Source organism: Callorhinchus milii, unplaced genomic scaffold, assembly GCF_018977255.1.
Source record: "Callorhinchus milii isolate IMCB2004 unplaced genomic scaffold, IMCB_Cmil_1.0 Scaffold2, whole genome shotgun sequence".
In the NCBI taxonomy this organism is placed as follows: Eukaryota; Metazoa; Chordata; class Chondrichthyes; order Chimaeriformes; family Callorhinchidae; genus Callorhinchus; species Callorhinchus milii.
Genome location: NW_024704743.1, coordinates 61,887,190 through 61,904,289, shown reverse-complemented (window position 1 = coordinate 61,904,289; position 17,100 = coordinate 61,887,190). Strand labels below are relative to the sequence as shown.

The following is a 17,100-nucleotide window of genomic DNA, read 5'->3' as shown; positions in this document are numbered from 1 at the left end:
GTGACTGGGGTGGGCAGGGTGACTGGGGGGCAGGGTGACGGGAGGGCAGGGAGGGTGGCTGGGGGGGCAGGGTATCAGGGGGAGGGGGGGTGTCGGGTGGGGGGAGGGTGTCAGGGGGGAGGGGCGGTGTCGGGTGGGGGGAGGGTGTCGGGGGGGGTCAGTAATATCGGGTGCACTTTTTTTTACATCTGCTTCCTTGTTTTTGTCAAGATTTTACTTTATGTCTAACAGACAGATTTTTATTGTTACATTATTTGCATGCATGTTTTGTAATTGCCTCCATTACTCAATGTTGTAGTTTACCTGAAGGCACAACTGGAAGCGTACATCAGCAACCTTCAGAGAGTGCGTCTGATTCGAACAAATAAGAGGGAAGGATTGGTACGTGCCCGTTTGATTGGTGCTACTTTTGCCACTGGAGATGTGCTTACATTTCTGGATTGCCACTGTGAGTGTGTCCCTGGCTGGTTGGAGCCACTGTTGGAGAGGTAAGATTATGTTCTGTCCTGCACAAGACTCATTATACCCTCCATCCTCCCGGCCTCACGTGGTTCCTGACACTCATTACCCCATTACTTCCATCCTTGTGAAGTTCAATACATTAATTACAACGATCCTCACAAGCTGCATATTGCCCCCATTTCTCACCAAGCTCTGTACACCTATTCTTCTGTTCTCACCAGGTTTCATAGCCCCATTACCCCCATCCTCACCAGGCTCTATAATCCTATTAACCCATCCTTAGCATGGTTCCACTAATTTCCAGTTCTCCAGCTGATCAGCAGCAAGATCCAAATCCATTCATGATCTTATCCTCCCTAATCCTGAAAGGGGGTCAGCCCTATTCTCTTGCCCGTGCTCTCTACTCTTGTGATTTAGGTCTGTGGTTTATCCTTCATTCCCTCCGTCCCATTAGATGAAAATGATTTTTATTTTTTTTAAACTCTTAGACATCACAGACAAGTTTACTCATGTGTGGCTTCGCCCCAACGCCTTAGCTGATGTCACCAGATTAGCTGATGAGACCCAAAATGGTGGGACTGCATAAGCCTAGAAATGTAACATCTAAAAATATATGCCCACAAAATATGTAGTCAGTTCACTTTACAGTATATTCTGTGAAGCGCTTTGAGACATCTCGAAGACGTGATAAGGTGCGATATCAAATACAAGGATTATTATTATTTCAGGAATGTGACTGCTGACACTTAAAGAGACAACCCTAAAGAAAGATTATGCCCAATGCACTAACCTCAGTGTACTTCATGTTCCATGAGGAAGTCTTGCTTTTTTTTGTTGACTGCAGCTAATACAATACCTGCAGTGAACACATTTGGCTCATGCTTATTATGGACTTGTAGGCCCTGTTCTATTTATTCTGGCTGGAAATGATTCCCTTCAATCAGAAGAAACAGGAAGGCAATTCAAGGTCAACATAAATTGCATTGCATGAGTGCACTGCTCTTGGGTAACCAGGCAAGGCTGGGAAGAATACTTTCTGAATGCTGGTGAAAACACACAAATCTGATCAGTAAATAGCCCCCTTTATAATATAGATATCAATATTTTTGAACATGCAAACCAGTTTCAATTGGTTTTTTTTCAAGGGCAAATTTCTGTTGAGTACTTGCTCCTCAGGAATTGGACTGAGAATGCTGAAACACATTTCACATAGCCAGCAAACCACAGAAGGATTTTACCTCCTCATTCTGGGCTACATTTGAACACCGATCCTAGCGACTAGCTAGTATCCAAAATAATGATGTAGCCAGTCCTATAATTGCTTACATTAACATAAAAATGTTAAATATGCCTTTTTATGTCTTTATTGATGAATTTGCAAAGCCAGATATAAAAGTGAACATGCAAAATGATGCAATGTCAAACTTTTATGACACTGACATTCTTCTCGAGTATACCGAGAGTGCATCTGTGTACCCTTTTTGTTCTAAATTACTTTGGTGCTATTTTAAGAAAATTAATTTGATTAGAGCTACAGGTCAAACCTTAAGAAATCAATATGAATTCACTGATGATTTAGCCCTCTGGGCTGCTACTCTGTGTGAGGGGTGCTATATAAATGCAAGTTGTTGTAGTTGAATTGAAAAGGCTGAAACACTTTAAAAAATGACTAACAGAAGATATTTAACTTGACCTGATTTTATTAGATCAGTGCTCCAAGATGTTATACTGTATGAAGGGCACTGTATAAATGCAAGTTGTTATATTCATGCCTTTCTTACTCATGTTATTTTTAGAATTGGGGAGAATGAGACTGCCATTGTTTGCCCAGTCATTGACACTATCGATTGGAACACGTTTGAGTACTACATGCAGACTGGAGAACCGATGATAGGGGGATTTGACTGGCGTCTCACCTTCCAGTGGCACAGTGTGCCTGAACACGAAAGGCAGAGAAGGAAGTCGAGAATAGACCCAATCAGGTAGTAAATTGTGATTGGTATCATCTACACAGAGCTGCATGAAATTAATTCTGTTTGATATGAGCCTTTATTTAAAATGTTTAAGTGAAAGCAGCAATTTCTTTTGATCTTTTTTTTAACGCTAATTCAAATAAGTACCATATCTCTCAGATCACCCACCATGGCAGGAGGATTGTTTGCTGTTAGTAGGAAATATTTTGAATATCTGGGCACCTATGACACTGGCATGGAGGTGTGGGGAGGCGAGAATCTGGAACTGTCTTTTAGGGTAAGTGTCTGCTGTTTGGTTGTGCTTTGCAGCTGTGTGTGGTGTGTGGGTGTGTTTGTGGAGAAGGAGGTCGATACTATGTCACTTGAAATTCACATGTTCACATTTTTTGACAAATATTTCAACAGGTATGGCAGTGTGGTGGCACGCTGGAGATTCACCCCTGCTCACATGTGGGCCATGTATTTCCAAAACGTGCTCCGTACGCTCGCCCAAATTTCGTCCAAAATACTGTACGAGCAGCTGAGGTGTGGATGGATGAATACAAAGTGCACTTTTACTATCGAAACCCTCAAGCTGTAAAGGTATTGAAGGATAAAGAAAGATTGATATTTATCAAGTGTAGTGACAGGCAGCTATTTTGCCTGTCACAAACGCTGCCACACAAGTGTGGCAGCTATTTTGCAGCAGGAAAATTCCATGAGCCATGAGATGCACAATTATTCTGGAAGTCCAGGATACAGGGAGGAACTTTTATTCCTTTCAGTATCTGTCAGACTGTGAACTCAAACCTTCTGACCCACAGTTGAGGGTGCTACTGACTGTGCCAAGCTTCTGTGTTTAACGTCCGTTAGTTTATTTAGGGATTCATGATAGTAATATTAATAGTTTTTTTTAAAAAAAAACTTCTGAAACAATAAATTGAGTCACGTTCCGGATTAACCAGGGTATTACATGATTTCATTTTAAGGGTTAAGTGGAGCTTTTCTGTAATATAGTAGATCTTTAAGGAAATTATGTGTTTAAAAGACTAAAACACAGCTAAGTAGTGTTCTTTCTTTCTGAAACGATTGAGATGGTAAAGTCTGGACAAAGTTATAACTGAAGTATGTGTATGCTTCCTTTGTACAATATTGTATAAAGGCACTATTTCAGATCAGTATAAGCAAACGATGACTACTTTTTATAGTGGTACTAAAACATAGTTTGGTGATAATATATGAGCCAGTTTATCTTGGAAGAACTTTGGGAAATGGAAAGTGGAATTTTGAAATGTTCTTTTCTTTAAGGAAAACTATGGTGATATTTCTGAGAGAAAATTGCTCCGAGAACGTTTAAAGTGCAACAATTTCAAATGGTATTTGGATAATGTATACCCAGAGTTGCACATTCCAGATGATCGGCTCAACTGGCATGGAGCGGTAAGCAGATGTATCTTTTATTTTTTGATGCCAGGTTTAATTTAAATATCTCAATTATGTATTCAATAATAACGCTCCTCCCTTCTAGAATGGAGCCCTGTAAATGTTTTTCAAAATAAACAAAAGTGGGGAATAAAAGAATCAGAGGGCAGCTCTCAAGTTTGAGGACCACTTAAGCATAATTTTATATTATCTGCAGGATTACCCTCTACTTTAATACAAAAAAATCAGTCATGTCGTGTAGAGTTGTTTTTCTGAACCCTACAGCAAAGATACTTCATCTCTCTTAACTCTTCCATACATTCCTAGCCACCCAACCATCTCCTTCCGCACATGGAAAAAAATCTGTGTCCTCCCCTCACTCGCTCTCCACAGCCCTCAAGTCTTCCGAACTCCTGGTCCTCTTCCCACAACAACCTAACTTCATCGGGCTCTATTCTCAGTTCTCTCCACTTTAATACCTACGTGCTGCCACTTGGCAATGTTATCCACATGCATGACGCTAACTTCCACATGTATGTGGATGACACCCAACTTTTATCTCCTTGCCTCCACCTTTGATTCCAGGACGACTGATTTTGTGACTGATTACCTGTTGGACATCAAATCCTAAATGAAAGCAAGCTTTCCCCAGTTCAATTATGACAAGAAGAGCCCTTCCTACTTGGTTCCTGTCAGCGCCTTCTCACCTCTGACGTTGACAGAATCAATCTACGTGGATGTACTCTACCTCACCAAGGCAGAGCGGAACCTCCATGATTTGTTTGACCCTCAACTGTCCTTTAAGCCCCACATCCATGCCATGACCCACTGAGTTTTCCTCCCACCTCCACAACATTGCCCGCCTCCACCACTCCCCTTGGGCTGCTGAGACCCTTATCCACTGGTCTGCTTCATGTCTCCCGCCCCTGCCTGCCCCACCATCGGCGGTTGGCCCTTCAGCTTTTCTACCCACACTTTCTGGAACTCCATTCTGCAGTTCCTTCGCCTTGCACCAACCCTCAGCTCCTAGGTTTGTCTCAAGACCTTCCTCTTTGGCCATGCCTTCTGGCATCTTCTCACCCCAATCCCCTTGGTCGCCACCCCTCTTGAATCCAAACCGTAGCTCAGGTGCAAACCCTTGACTGCTCATCATTAAGGGATGCAGACGTGAAAGGTGTTATTTAAATCTGTGTGCTTTTTGGTTCTTAATAGTGCATTGGAGATTGCAGTAGTGAAGGATTTATTTAAGAAAACAAATATATTGTATGTGGACAAGCTATATCAGGAAAGTGTAAAAATTGGTGTGGTAATATATGCCCCTGTATGCCTTTTGTTTGCTTTGCAAGTGAAATGAACCTCTGTATACACACAGTTTATTAATTGTTGTTCTTTCTGAGCCTGTGCAATACACCAATTGAGTTTATATGCAGGAGAATTAATCAAATCACTTGGCTAAGAGGCACTAAAATGTGGGAAATGTTAGCAGTAATGGATGCTATTGGTTTGTCCTCACGATGGAAAACTGATTGGAGGTTATATATCCTGTTCAAGCTTGGGTATATATTTGACTGCTGTGAAGCCTGGGTCTGGGTTCTGAAGGAATTGAGTTGGCCTTTAATGTTTGTCATTCAGTAAAGTGTACAAATAAAGTGGTGTGGTAAATATAGCCCTGTATGCTTTTTGTTTGCTTTGTAAGTGCAATTTATTAGGTGTACCTATAATTTAGTGCCACATCATCAATACATCTACGGGCTTTATTATATGCTTTGTAAATATAATGTAGAATTTATTAGAGGTATAATGCCACATTATGACTACTACCCCAGCTCTTGCAATTATTTCTATTGTATCAAGGTTGTCAAATTTGATCACTCGTAAGTATTTCTATGCTACTAATGTTGACCATCCACTAGCCTTTCGGATATATGACAGAACCTAATGCTGGTAGTGAGCACACTCAGTGTACATTTCTTCTAATACATGTTTTATAACACTGGGACATTTTATAGATCCGTAGCACAGGAATTTCTTCGGAATGCTTAGATTACAATGCACCTGAGCATAGTCCTGTAGGAGCACATCTGTCTTTATTTGGATGTCATGGGCAAGGAGGCAATCAGGTAAGAACATTTCCTCTTCGCCTAAAACGCAAATACATATATAAACTTAGTAAATAAATAATCCTTGCATTTGATATAACGCTTTTCACGTCTTCTAGATGTCTCAAAGTGCTTCACAGAATATGAAGTATATTGAGACCTGGAATCACATATTTTAAGGTGACACTCCAATGCAGTGCTGGGGTTATGTTGCATTGTCGGAGGTGCTGTCCTTCCAATTAGACGTTAAAATGAGGGGAGGGGGCCAAATGGTAAATTTATAGAAAGCATCTTTAACAGAAATGGATTTCAAAAACAGAATCAGGAGAAGAAAAGTTCTCGTGGAGTAACAATAGAACCACAACCAGGGAACTAAAACACCAGATCACACTGGTGAATCAATCACCTTGAGCGAGCTTGAGTGTGTGTAAGTCAAATAAAATACATTATTACACTACCATCTGATCGGCTGCCGCTCAAGCCACAATTCATTCTGTTCCAGCCGTGGGCTTTGTGATTGGAGACTCATAAAATACAGTCAATTGCCAATATTCATCCACATTACAAGGGATTTTGCAGAAAAATGCTTTTGTTCATGTGTATCCTGTATTTGCAATTTAAGTCTTGGATTATGTGGCTTTGAAAACCTACATTTAAGAATTTTTAGTACCTTTATCTTGCCCACATTTTTTTAGTAGAGCAGAACTAGAATTTAAAATTAAAAGCCTCAAGCGGGACAAGAGATTACAAGATTTTCCCTTTCCAGAGTTGTGCAGAATTGAAGGATTCATAATGAAATGGGTTTAACTCCTTCAGAACCAAACTGGACAAGGATCTGTTTGAAATGTATTAAGATTAAACAGAAATCGTTGGAAATTCCAACAAATATTTAGCGCTACCAGTGATTTCTGTGTTGCTGGGTGGCAGATGGGGGGAGATGATGCAGTCTTGGATGCCAGATTTGACTAGTAATATTGAAAGAATATGTTTTTGACTTTGGAGACCAGAGAGTCTATTCAGAGCTTTGTCTCATGAGATGGATGGGATGAAGTGGATGGTGACGTGACATAGGTTCTGCTTGGGTTGTGGATTGATGTGGGCTTGTGTGTTTGTATAAAATATGTGTTTCTTCATATACATGCATATGAATCACCTTATTTTTTAAAAAAAATGAATGGATTGATTTCAGGTTAAACTTTTTTTGTAAACATGTATTAAAATGTACAACTATATTTACTTTTTTTGTAAAAAACAGTATTTTGAATACACGTCCAAAAAGGAAATCCGGTTTAATTCTGTGACGGAGCTATGTGCAGAAGTGACTGAAAGACAGAATTCGATTGGAATGAAGTTCTGTTCCTCAGATAGCACCCCTGTCCCAGACTCTCTTATATGGGAATTTAAACCTGTAAGTACCAAACATTCAACTCCAAAGAAAATAGATTAAAGATTCTGATCTGCAACAAGGTGTATAATATGAAAGCAAGAAGGTGTGACTGCAGTTCTATACTGCATTGATCAAACTTCTTTTGGAGAACTGTGTTCAGTTTTGTCCACTCCACCTTTTGGAGGAATATATTATCCTTAGAGGATTTCATACAATACTTCGCCAGGGTGGCACTTAGGATGAAGAAGGTACTTAGATATGATGAGAGATTGTTCAACCTGAATTCCACAAGTTACAACGTAATGGTCAGGCTCCATCAGCTCAGACAATCAACTTTGTTAATATGAAGGGCAAAAATGCAGTTAGCCGTGTTTTATTAGACTGCTGGCTAGACTACACTGGATAACCACAGGTCAACGATACCCACGTTAAATGCGAACTCACTAACTTGTCAGGCTGGCTCAGTGGTAGCAGTCTCGCCTATGAGTCAGTCAGAAGGTTGTGGGTTCAAGTCCCACTCGGGATGTTAAACCGAGGCATTGTCTGTCTGTTCAGGTGGATGTTAAAGATCCAATGGCACTATTCGAAAAGAGAAGGGAGTTTCTCCCAGTGTCCTGACTAATAATCCCCCAAATAAAATTGGACATTCGCTTCATGCCCGTTTGTGGGACATTGCTCTATGCAATTGTGCTGCCTACAAATACAGTCACTCTGTTTCACAATAAATCCTGTGAATTCTATGAGATGACCTTCCGACACGATAAGGCGCTATACCAGATACTGTATTATTATATTGTGATGTGCTTTATAACTGGGTTCTAATTGAGATGTTTAAAATACAGAATTGATAAGGTACATAAGGAATGAATTCCTGCCAATGGGAAAATACTAAATCAAGTGGATGAGGCAGTTAAAAGTGAAACCAAAACCACATTTTCACTCATGAGGATGTGGGAATTTGTTGCCTTAAATTAAATACTGGGAATTTTTTAAACTTTGTTCACAGGATGGAACAATCTTCCACCCCAAATCCAACAAGTGCATTACTTCCTATCGGACTCCTGAAGGAAAGACTGATGTGGAGATGAGACCTTGCATTTCACCGGATAGAAATCAGATCTGGCATTTTGAATAAAAGGGACTACTCATTTTTTTAGAGTAAATATACAAAATGTATAACTTGTGTTCTGTGAAACATGGTTAGTGTAAAGTGGACAAGTAACATTTATGCATAGAAACTAAAGGCAAATTAAGTGTCACCATTGTGCCTAAACAGGGTTTTGGAAGGGGGCAAAGGATTGGTGGGAGGAAGGAATGTGGGAGATGGGAAGGTTAGATTTGTGGTGATTGAAGATTTTGTGTCCTGTTTTTGAATGCTAGTCATTCTTGTGTGTAATTTCTGATGACTGCATACAGATGTTCACCTTCCTCCAAAAATGAAATCCCTGCTGTTGGATGTCCCTGATTGCCTTGTGGGTAAACACATTACCTGGTAGCTGTAGAGGACAGAGGTCACAGATTTGATTCCTGGTCTGAACACATAAGCCAATCTCAGAGGTCAGTGCTGGAATTGCTGTAAGAGCCCCTGTCGAGGCAGGAGAGTATCAGGATTTCTACCTCTCACTACTAGGCAATGTCCACTGCTGGAAAGTTGTGTGGGTGAACATTAGATTAAGATACGATCAGGCTCAGTTATGAGTCCTTCACAATCCAATGCTGTATTGGCATTCATGCTCTAGGCTCCCACCTGAAGAATGCCCATTTGAGTGAAGTATTGTATATCACATGGAAAGTCTACAACTTCAGGAGAAGAGGGAAGACTTATTTTTCTTTAAATTCACTGTTTCAGATAGTGAAACTAACCAATTTCAATCTGCCTTGTAATTTGTGCAATCTTTGTGACCTGCCTTTTCTGGGGTTTTTTCAAAAAGGAAAAGATTGCAGGCTTCAATCTACCAAATGAAACTACAGTTTACTGTTTACTTGTGAAATTTAGATTTGTCAATTTTTTACTCAATTAAATGTGGTTTTGATATACAAGATGGTTTTAAAAAGGTTAAATTGTTTTCTGAAAACATTTTGAAATGCCTGTGGTAAAGGAACTAAATGAAAAATAAATGCAATAAACTACTGTTTTAAGATTCTATAGTAATAATACAAAGAGATTTGCTGAAAATGGGTACAGCCTACAGTATCATTTAGGACATGAACTGGCTTTATCAGCAATCTTATACAAAATTGTTAATGTTTCCGCTTTACTTGATACAAAATTATGCCTTTTATGATTAGAATACTAATTAGCCATCACAGATGTAAAAATAGTTAGGCCCTTCTCTGTGAATCAATATCATCAGACGATCTTTACTGAGATATGACAGACTGTAAAAAAGAGACTGTTACGAACGCACGCTGTAGCCTGGGCAATTTTAAATAAAGATGAAACATTAAAAACTTCTAACTGTGCTTGTCACTTGGTTCTCATCTTTTTTCTGTTCTTTCTGTCCTCTGTTTTCAACTTTTACATTTTATATTTTATATATTTTTAACCTTGGTGTAACTGTCTAACTTTAACATTTTATTTTTAATTTTCTTTAGTTCACATTGCCAATTAAGTTTTGCAGCCATTAATGAATGAAAACTGAAAGAATGCAGATAAATCGGTTCAGATTACAGATGCTATTTCATATAAGAATGAAGAAGTCCCAACACTGGGTTAACACTTTTCAGCATTTGTTTTCAGAGAACATTGGTAGCCTTGGAGCTTTAAGTTATACAAATCCGTTCTGTCTTGTTGAAAGAAGGAGTTCGCATTTTTTTAAAATTCACATCAAAGGCACATAAAGCACTTTTGAGGAAGTACTGTCGAGAAAACCTTTTTGGGGATCAGGCCTTGAAAATAGAACAGTACTTGAATATATTCCAAGATGGCCATGAGGACAAGGTACAGGTTCAGAATTATGAAGAGCAATTTTAAGGAGGATACCAGAAAGTATTTCTTTACACAGAGGGTAATTAATAGTTGAACTAATGAGATCAAAAGGATGGTTGAGCTCAGGAGAACAGATTAATTTAAAAAGAAGTTTGATACTGTGTTACAGGAAGGTATGAATGCAACCTACAGATTGTCCCTCTGGGGAAAGTTGTTGACATGCCTTGTATCACATTCAGTGCACAGAATCATAAGACCAAATCACTCAATGACAGACAGCTTTATTTATTGCTCTACTTGTAGGAGGATCAACAAAGCTGTCCTCTTGTGGTGAATCAATTTTGCATTAACTTCTTGCTTTTAGATTGAAGCCAATAATCCACAAAGGCCATGATGCATTGAAATCGAAGTGTGTCACACATCAATTGCCACAGTTATGCTTACATACAGAGGCAGTTCTGATGTTTTCAATCAACTGATAACATTTTGATAAAGTTTTAAATAAGTATATGTGTGGCTCAAAATACTGGCAAAACATTCCTGAACAGGTTCATCATCTCCGAGCACTATGTAAACTTTGAGGAAGGATGAACACAGCAGTTGGAACATTTAGTCATGTGTATGCATAGTGCTTCATGATTTGAAGATATTTGGCCAATTTTAAATGATGTTACAAGAATATTGACTCCATTGGTCAATACAATTGATAATTATAAACAAACCAACAGAAGCCACAAATTGAGTAAATCTCCACTTTGGAAATTCAACCCGGTGTCCTGTTTTTAACTTTCTTCTCATTTTAACATAATATCTGGATTATGATGCTTAGCAATTAAATGTTGGAATCAGGTCAATCTTTTGTAGTGGTCGCAATAGTTTTCTGAGCCAGATGGGAATCGAAAAACAATAAATGAATTCCCAATTGACTCCTGTTAAAACATTAACAGATATGGGTCATAGATGGACAAGCAACAGAAAGCCACTTCCAATGCAAGCTTTGTGGTTTTATTTGGTTAAAGTTTGGCAGCATCACAACACACACTCTAGGGTCCACAAGCCTTAGTTGCCACTCTGGAATTAGGTAAGCAGAGTGCATTCCCTCAAGACACATGGCAATTCCCATGTTTAGGTGGCATATCTGGAACTCTGTCTGGTTTAGATATGTTAAGCATGTTATGGGTTTCCACTTGTCAGACATCCAGCTAACCAAAATAAAATCTAAGCAAGTGGCAATAAGCAAGAGTAAAAAAAGACAGCTTGGAGCCTGAGCTTGCACACTCTATTTTGTCCTGATTTATTGGCACCATTTTTTCACACAAGATTGGTTTGGATGAAGAATGTGTTCGGCCATCTGATCTCAACCCATCATAGCATTAGGCTGCTTTTTAAATCAGTCCAGTGTGCTGGCCTTAATCGCTCTGTCAACCTGTTCAAGTTGTTAATTGCCCTCTGAGTAAGGAAACATGTCCTGGTATCTGTCTTGAAATTGCCCTTTACAACTTTAAACCTATGCCCTCTTGTCTTAAAGTATTGATCTGGGTTTACTTTTTCAATCCCGCTTAAAGTTGTTTTACACTTCTATGAAGTCCCTTCTGAGTCGTCTTCTCTCAAGACTGAAGAGCCTCAGCTCTAATCATTGCTCAAAGCTCATTCCTCTAGCTCTGGGGAATCATCATTGCTTCTCTCTGCACTCTAGGGCCTGGGATACCCTTATGCTGTGGTGACCAAAATGTATGCAGTACTCCAGGTGCAGTCTCACCAGAGCTCTATACAGCCTGAGTGTGAAGCCAAGTTAATATATTCCCGGACATATGTGCAAGCATGACACAATTTTTCCTCTTCCCCCTATCCACAGTGCAGTTGTGACATTAATTATAGATACTTTTTTTAAAGCATGCAAGCTTGTTGGACCTTTATTTCCTTCTGGAATATTACAGTTTAAAGTTAGAGAAAGCTAAAACTATTTTGGTAAACATGCTGTTTTATTAAAATAACAGCTGGAACAGAAAATTTCAGTAGGACAGAAAATTGGGTTTCAGTCCACCTTACCAAATAAAAATATAACTATTGTTATGTGTGGCATTGCGAACAATGAGACTTCTCGCAAACCCATTTAAAGGCACAGGTGCAGTAATTAATTTTAGCAATGATTTACATTTAGGTAATGATTAAGTACAGCCCCTGGTGCAGTACTTCTACAAGATGCTAGGTTAAATTTTCTGTGATGATTTCAAATGAAGTTGTTATAGTCATTATCACTTAAATGCACAAGTAAAGACTTAATGTTGAGGACAGTTGAAGATCAGGGAACATCTCATCTCATCTCTCAATATGGGTGAAGTACTGGAAGGAATTGGCAAAACTTGTGGAACCACACGTGTCACATCTTCAGTTTGAGGGAGAGGGGGGAATTTTTTAAAAAATGACAAAAGTAGAGTAACTGTCAGGTTTAAGAACTATTTTTAGAAGAGTTACATACTAGGAGGCAAATACTGGACCTTGAGTGGCTTCTGCCAATTTTAACAACAATAGCAACCATTCTCTCATTCACAACATACCAACATAACAACCACCTGCTCATTATCATCATGGCATTCCTGGAATCATAATATAGGACTGGTGATAGTCATTACTCATGGCCTGGTAACTGGCCCTAAAATATGATTATGTCCTAACTAGATTTACTGATTAATGGAGTTCCAGAGGGTGGGGGCAAAGTGGCAGAAGGTGGGGCGGGCAGGACAGGGGACATGAAGCAGGTCGAAGCCTGCTATGCAGAGGTAGCGGGCAGGTTGGTAGGGGGTTAGGAGGTTGCAGAGGTAGGGGGGGAGCAAGGCTGTAGAGGGCTTTGAAGGTGAGGACCAGGATCTTGAACTGTATGCTTTGTGTGATGGGAAACCAGTGGAGTTGGGCGAGGATGGGACTGATAGGGTCATGAAATGTGGTGCGGGAGAGGACACGAGCTGCAGAGTTCTGGATGATCTGCAGCCTATGGAGGGAGGAGGTGGGGAGGCCGACAAGCCGGAGTTTGCATAGTCGAGCCTGGATGATATGAATGCGTGTATGATGGTTTTGGCGGCCTGCGTTGTGAGACAGTGGCGCATCTGTGTGGAGGTGGGGGAAGGCAGAGTGGGACATGGCATGGATGTGAGATAGAAAGGACAGTTGAGGGTCTAACAAGACGCCAAGGTTCTGGACTGGCTTAGTAAGGTGGAGTGTGCATCCTCGGATGGTGATGCTGTTAGCACTTGAGGTGTGGAGGCGCTGACGGGAGCCAATCAGGAGGGCCTCGGTCTTGTTGACGTTCAACTGTAGAGAGTTAGCTCTCATCCAGTAATTGAAGTCTGACAGACATTCAGTCAGGACAGCAGTGTCCTGGAGTCAAGGGAGGAGGCAGAGAGGTAGAGTTGGGTGTCATTCGTGTATATGTGAAAATTGACCCCGTGTCTGTGGATGTCACCAAGAGGGAGCATATAGATATTGAAAAGGAGGGGAACAAGGACAGAGCCCTGAGGAACGCTGCACGAGACAAATCGGGGGCTGGAGGAGATGTCGTTTATGGAGATGAAGTAGTAGACATATACTGACACGTTGACAAACACACTAACTGGTAAACACACACACACACAGACAGATACACTGACAGAGACACACACTGACACACACACACACTGACACACACACTAACACACAGACACACCCCAATACACACACACACACTGACACACACACAGGCACACACACTAACACACAGACACACCCAAATACACACACACATACTGACACACACACATTGACACATACACACACACAGACATACTGACACACACACACTGACACACACAGTGACAGACACACACACTGACACACACAGTGACAGACACACACACACAGTGACACACACAGTGACAGACACACACACTGACACACACAGTGACAGACGCACACACACACACTGACACACACAGTGACAGACACACACACACACTGACACACACAGTGACAGACGCACACACACACACTGACACACACAGTGACACAGACACACACAGTGACAGACACAGTGACAGACACACACAGTGACAGACACAGTGACAGACACACACAGTGACAGACACAGTGACAGACACACACACTGACACACACAGTGACAGACACACACACACTGACACACACAGTGACAGACACACACACACAGTGACAGACACAGTGACAGACACACACACTGACACACAGTGACAGACACACACAGTGACAGACACAGTGACAGACACACACAGTGACAGACACAGTGACACACAGTGACAGACACAGTGACAGACACACACACACTGACACACACAGTGACAGACACACACACACAGTGACAGGGACACACACACACAGTGACAGGGACACACACACACAGTGACAGGAACACACACACAGTGACAGGGACACACACACAGTGACAGGGACACACACACACAGTGACAGGGACACACACACACAGTGACAGGGACACACACACACAGTGACAGGGACACACACACACACAGTGACAGGGACACACACACACAGTGACAGGGACACACACACACAGTGACAGGGACACACACACACACAGTGACAGGGACACACACACACAGTGACAGGGACACACACACAGTGACAGGGACACACACACAGTGACAGGGACACACACACACACAGTGACAGGGACACACACACACACAGTGACAGGGACACACACACACACACAGTGACAGGGACACACACACACACAGTGACAGGGACACACACACACACAGTGACAGGGACACACACACACACACACAGTGACAGACACACACACACAGTGACAGGACACACACACAAACAGTGACAGGGACACACACACAGTGACAGGGACACACACACACACAGTGACAGGGACACACACACACACAGTGACAGGGACACACACACACAGTGACAGGGACACACACACACACAGTGACAGGGACACACACACACAGTGACAGGGACACACACACACAGTGACAGCACACACACACAGTGACAGGGACACACACACACAGTGACAGGGACACACACACACAGTGACAGGGACACACACACACAGTGACAGGGACACACACACACACAGTGACAGGGACACACACACACACACAGTGACAGGGACACACACACACACACAGTGACAGGGACACACACACACAGTGACAGGGACACACACACACACACACAGTGACAGGGACACACACACACACACAGTGACAGGGACACACACACACAGTGACAGGGACACACACACACAGTGACAGGGACACACACACACAGTGACAGGGACACACACACACACACAGTGACAGGGACACACACACATACACACAGTGACAGGGACACACACAGTGACAGGGACACACACACACACAGTGACAGGGACACACACACACAGTGACAGGGACACACACTGACACAGGGACAGGGACACACACTGACACAGAGACAGCGACACACCCTGACACAGGGACAGGGACACACACACACACACACAGTGACAGGGACACACACACACAGTGACAGGGACACACACACACACACAGTGACAGGGACACACACACACAGTGACAGGGACACACACACACACACAGTGACAGGGACACACACACACACAGTGACAGGGACACACACACACAGTGACAGGGACACACACACACAGTGACAGGGACACACACACACAGTGACAGGGACACACACACACACAGTGACAGGGACACACACACACAGTGACAGGGACACACACACACACAGTGACAGGGACACACACACACAGTGACAGGGACACACACACACAGTGACAGGGACACACACACACAGTGACAGGGACACACACACACAGTGACAGGGACACACACACACACAGTGACAGGGACACACACACACAGTGACAGGGACACACACACACAGTGACAGGGACACACACACACACAGTGACAGGGACACACACACACAGTGACAGGGACACACACACACAGTGACAGGGACACACACACACAGTGACAGGGACACACACACACAGTGACAGGGACACACACACACAGTGACAGGAACACACACACACAGTGACAGGGACACACACACACAGTGACAGGGACACACACACACACACACACAGTGACAGGGACACACACACACACAGTGACAGGGACACACACACACAGTGACAGGGACACACACACACACAGTGACAGGGACACACACACACAGTGACAGGGACACACACACACACAGTGACAGGGACACACACACACAGTGACAGGGACACACACACACACAGTGACAGGGACACACACACACAGTGACAGGGACACACACACACAGTGACAGGGACACACACACACAGTGACAGGGACACACACACAGTGACAGGGACACACACACACAGTGACAGGGACACACACACACAGTGACAGGGACACACACACACAGTGACAGGGACACACACACACAGTGACAGGGACACACACACACAGTGACAGGGACACACACACACAGTGACAGGGACACACACACACAGTGACAGGGACACACACACACACACAGTGACAGGGACACACACACACAGTGACAGGGACACACACACAGTGACAGGTACACACACACACAGTGACAGGGACACACACACACACACAGTGACAGGGACACACACACACAGTGACAGACACACACACACACAGTGACAGGGACACACACACACAGTGACAGGGACACACACACAGTGACAGGTACACACACACACAGTGACAGGGACACACACACACACACACAGTGACAGGGACACACACACAGTGACAGGGACACACA

The 17,100-nt window shown here is 42.6% G+C and overlaps 1 protein-coding gene across 1 annotated transcript; it reads left to right on the top strand.

The window, feature by feature from the left end:
- Positions 1-298: 298 nt before the first annotated feature.
- poc1bl (POC1 centriolar protein homolog B (Chlamydomonas), like) lies at positions 299-9,780 on the top strand (the record flags this gene model as incomplete). The annotated part of the gene is given in 8 exon segments (XM_042332128.1): positions 299-488; positions 2,259-2,444; positions 2,595-2,712; positions 2,841-3,017; positions 3,723-3,854; positions 5,846-5,956; positions 7,191-7,343; positions 8,329-9,780. Coding segments are annotated over 8 exon segments (1,196 nt in total), but the record flags the coding sequence as incomplete, so codon positions are not given.
- Positions 9,781-17,100: the final 7,320 nt, after the last annotated feature.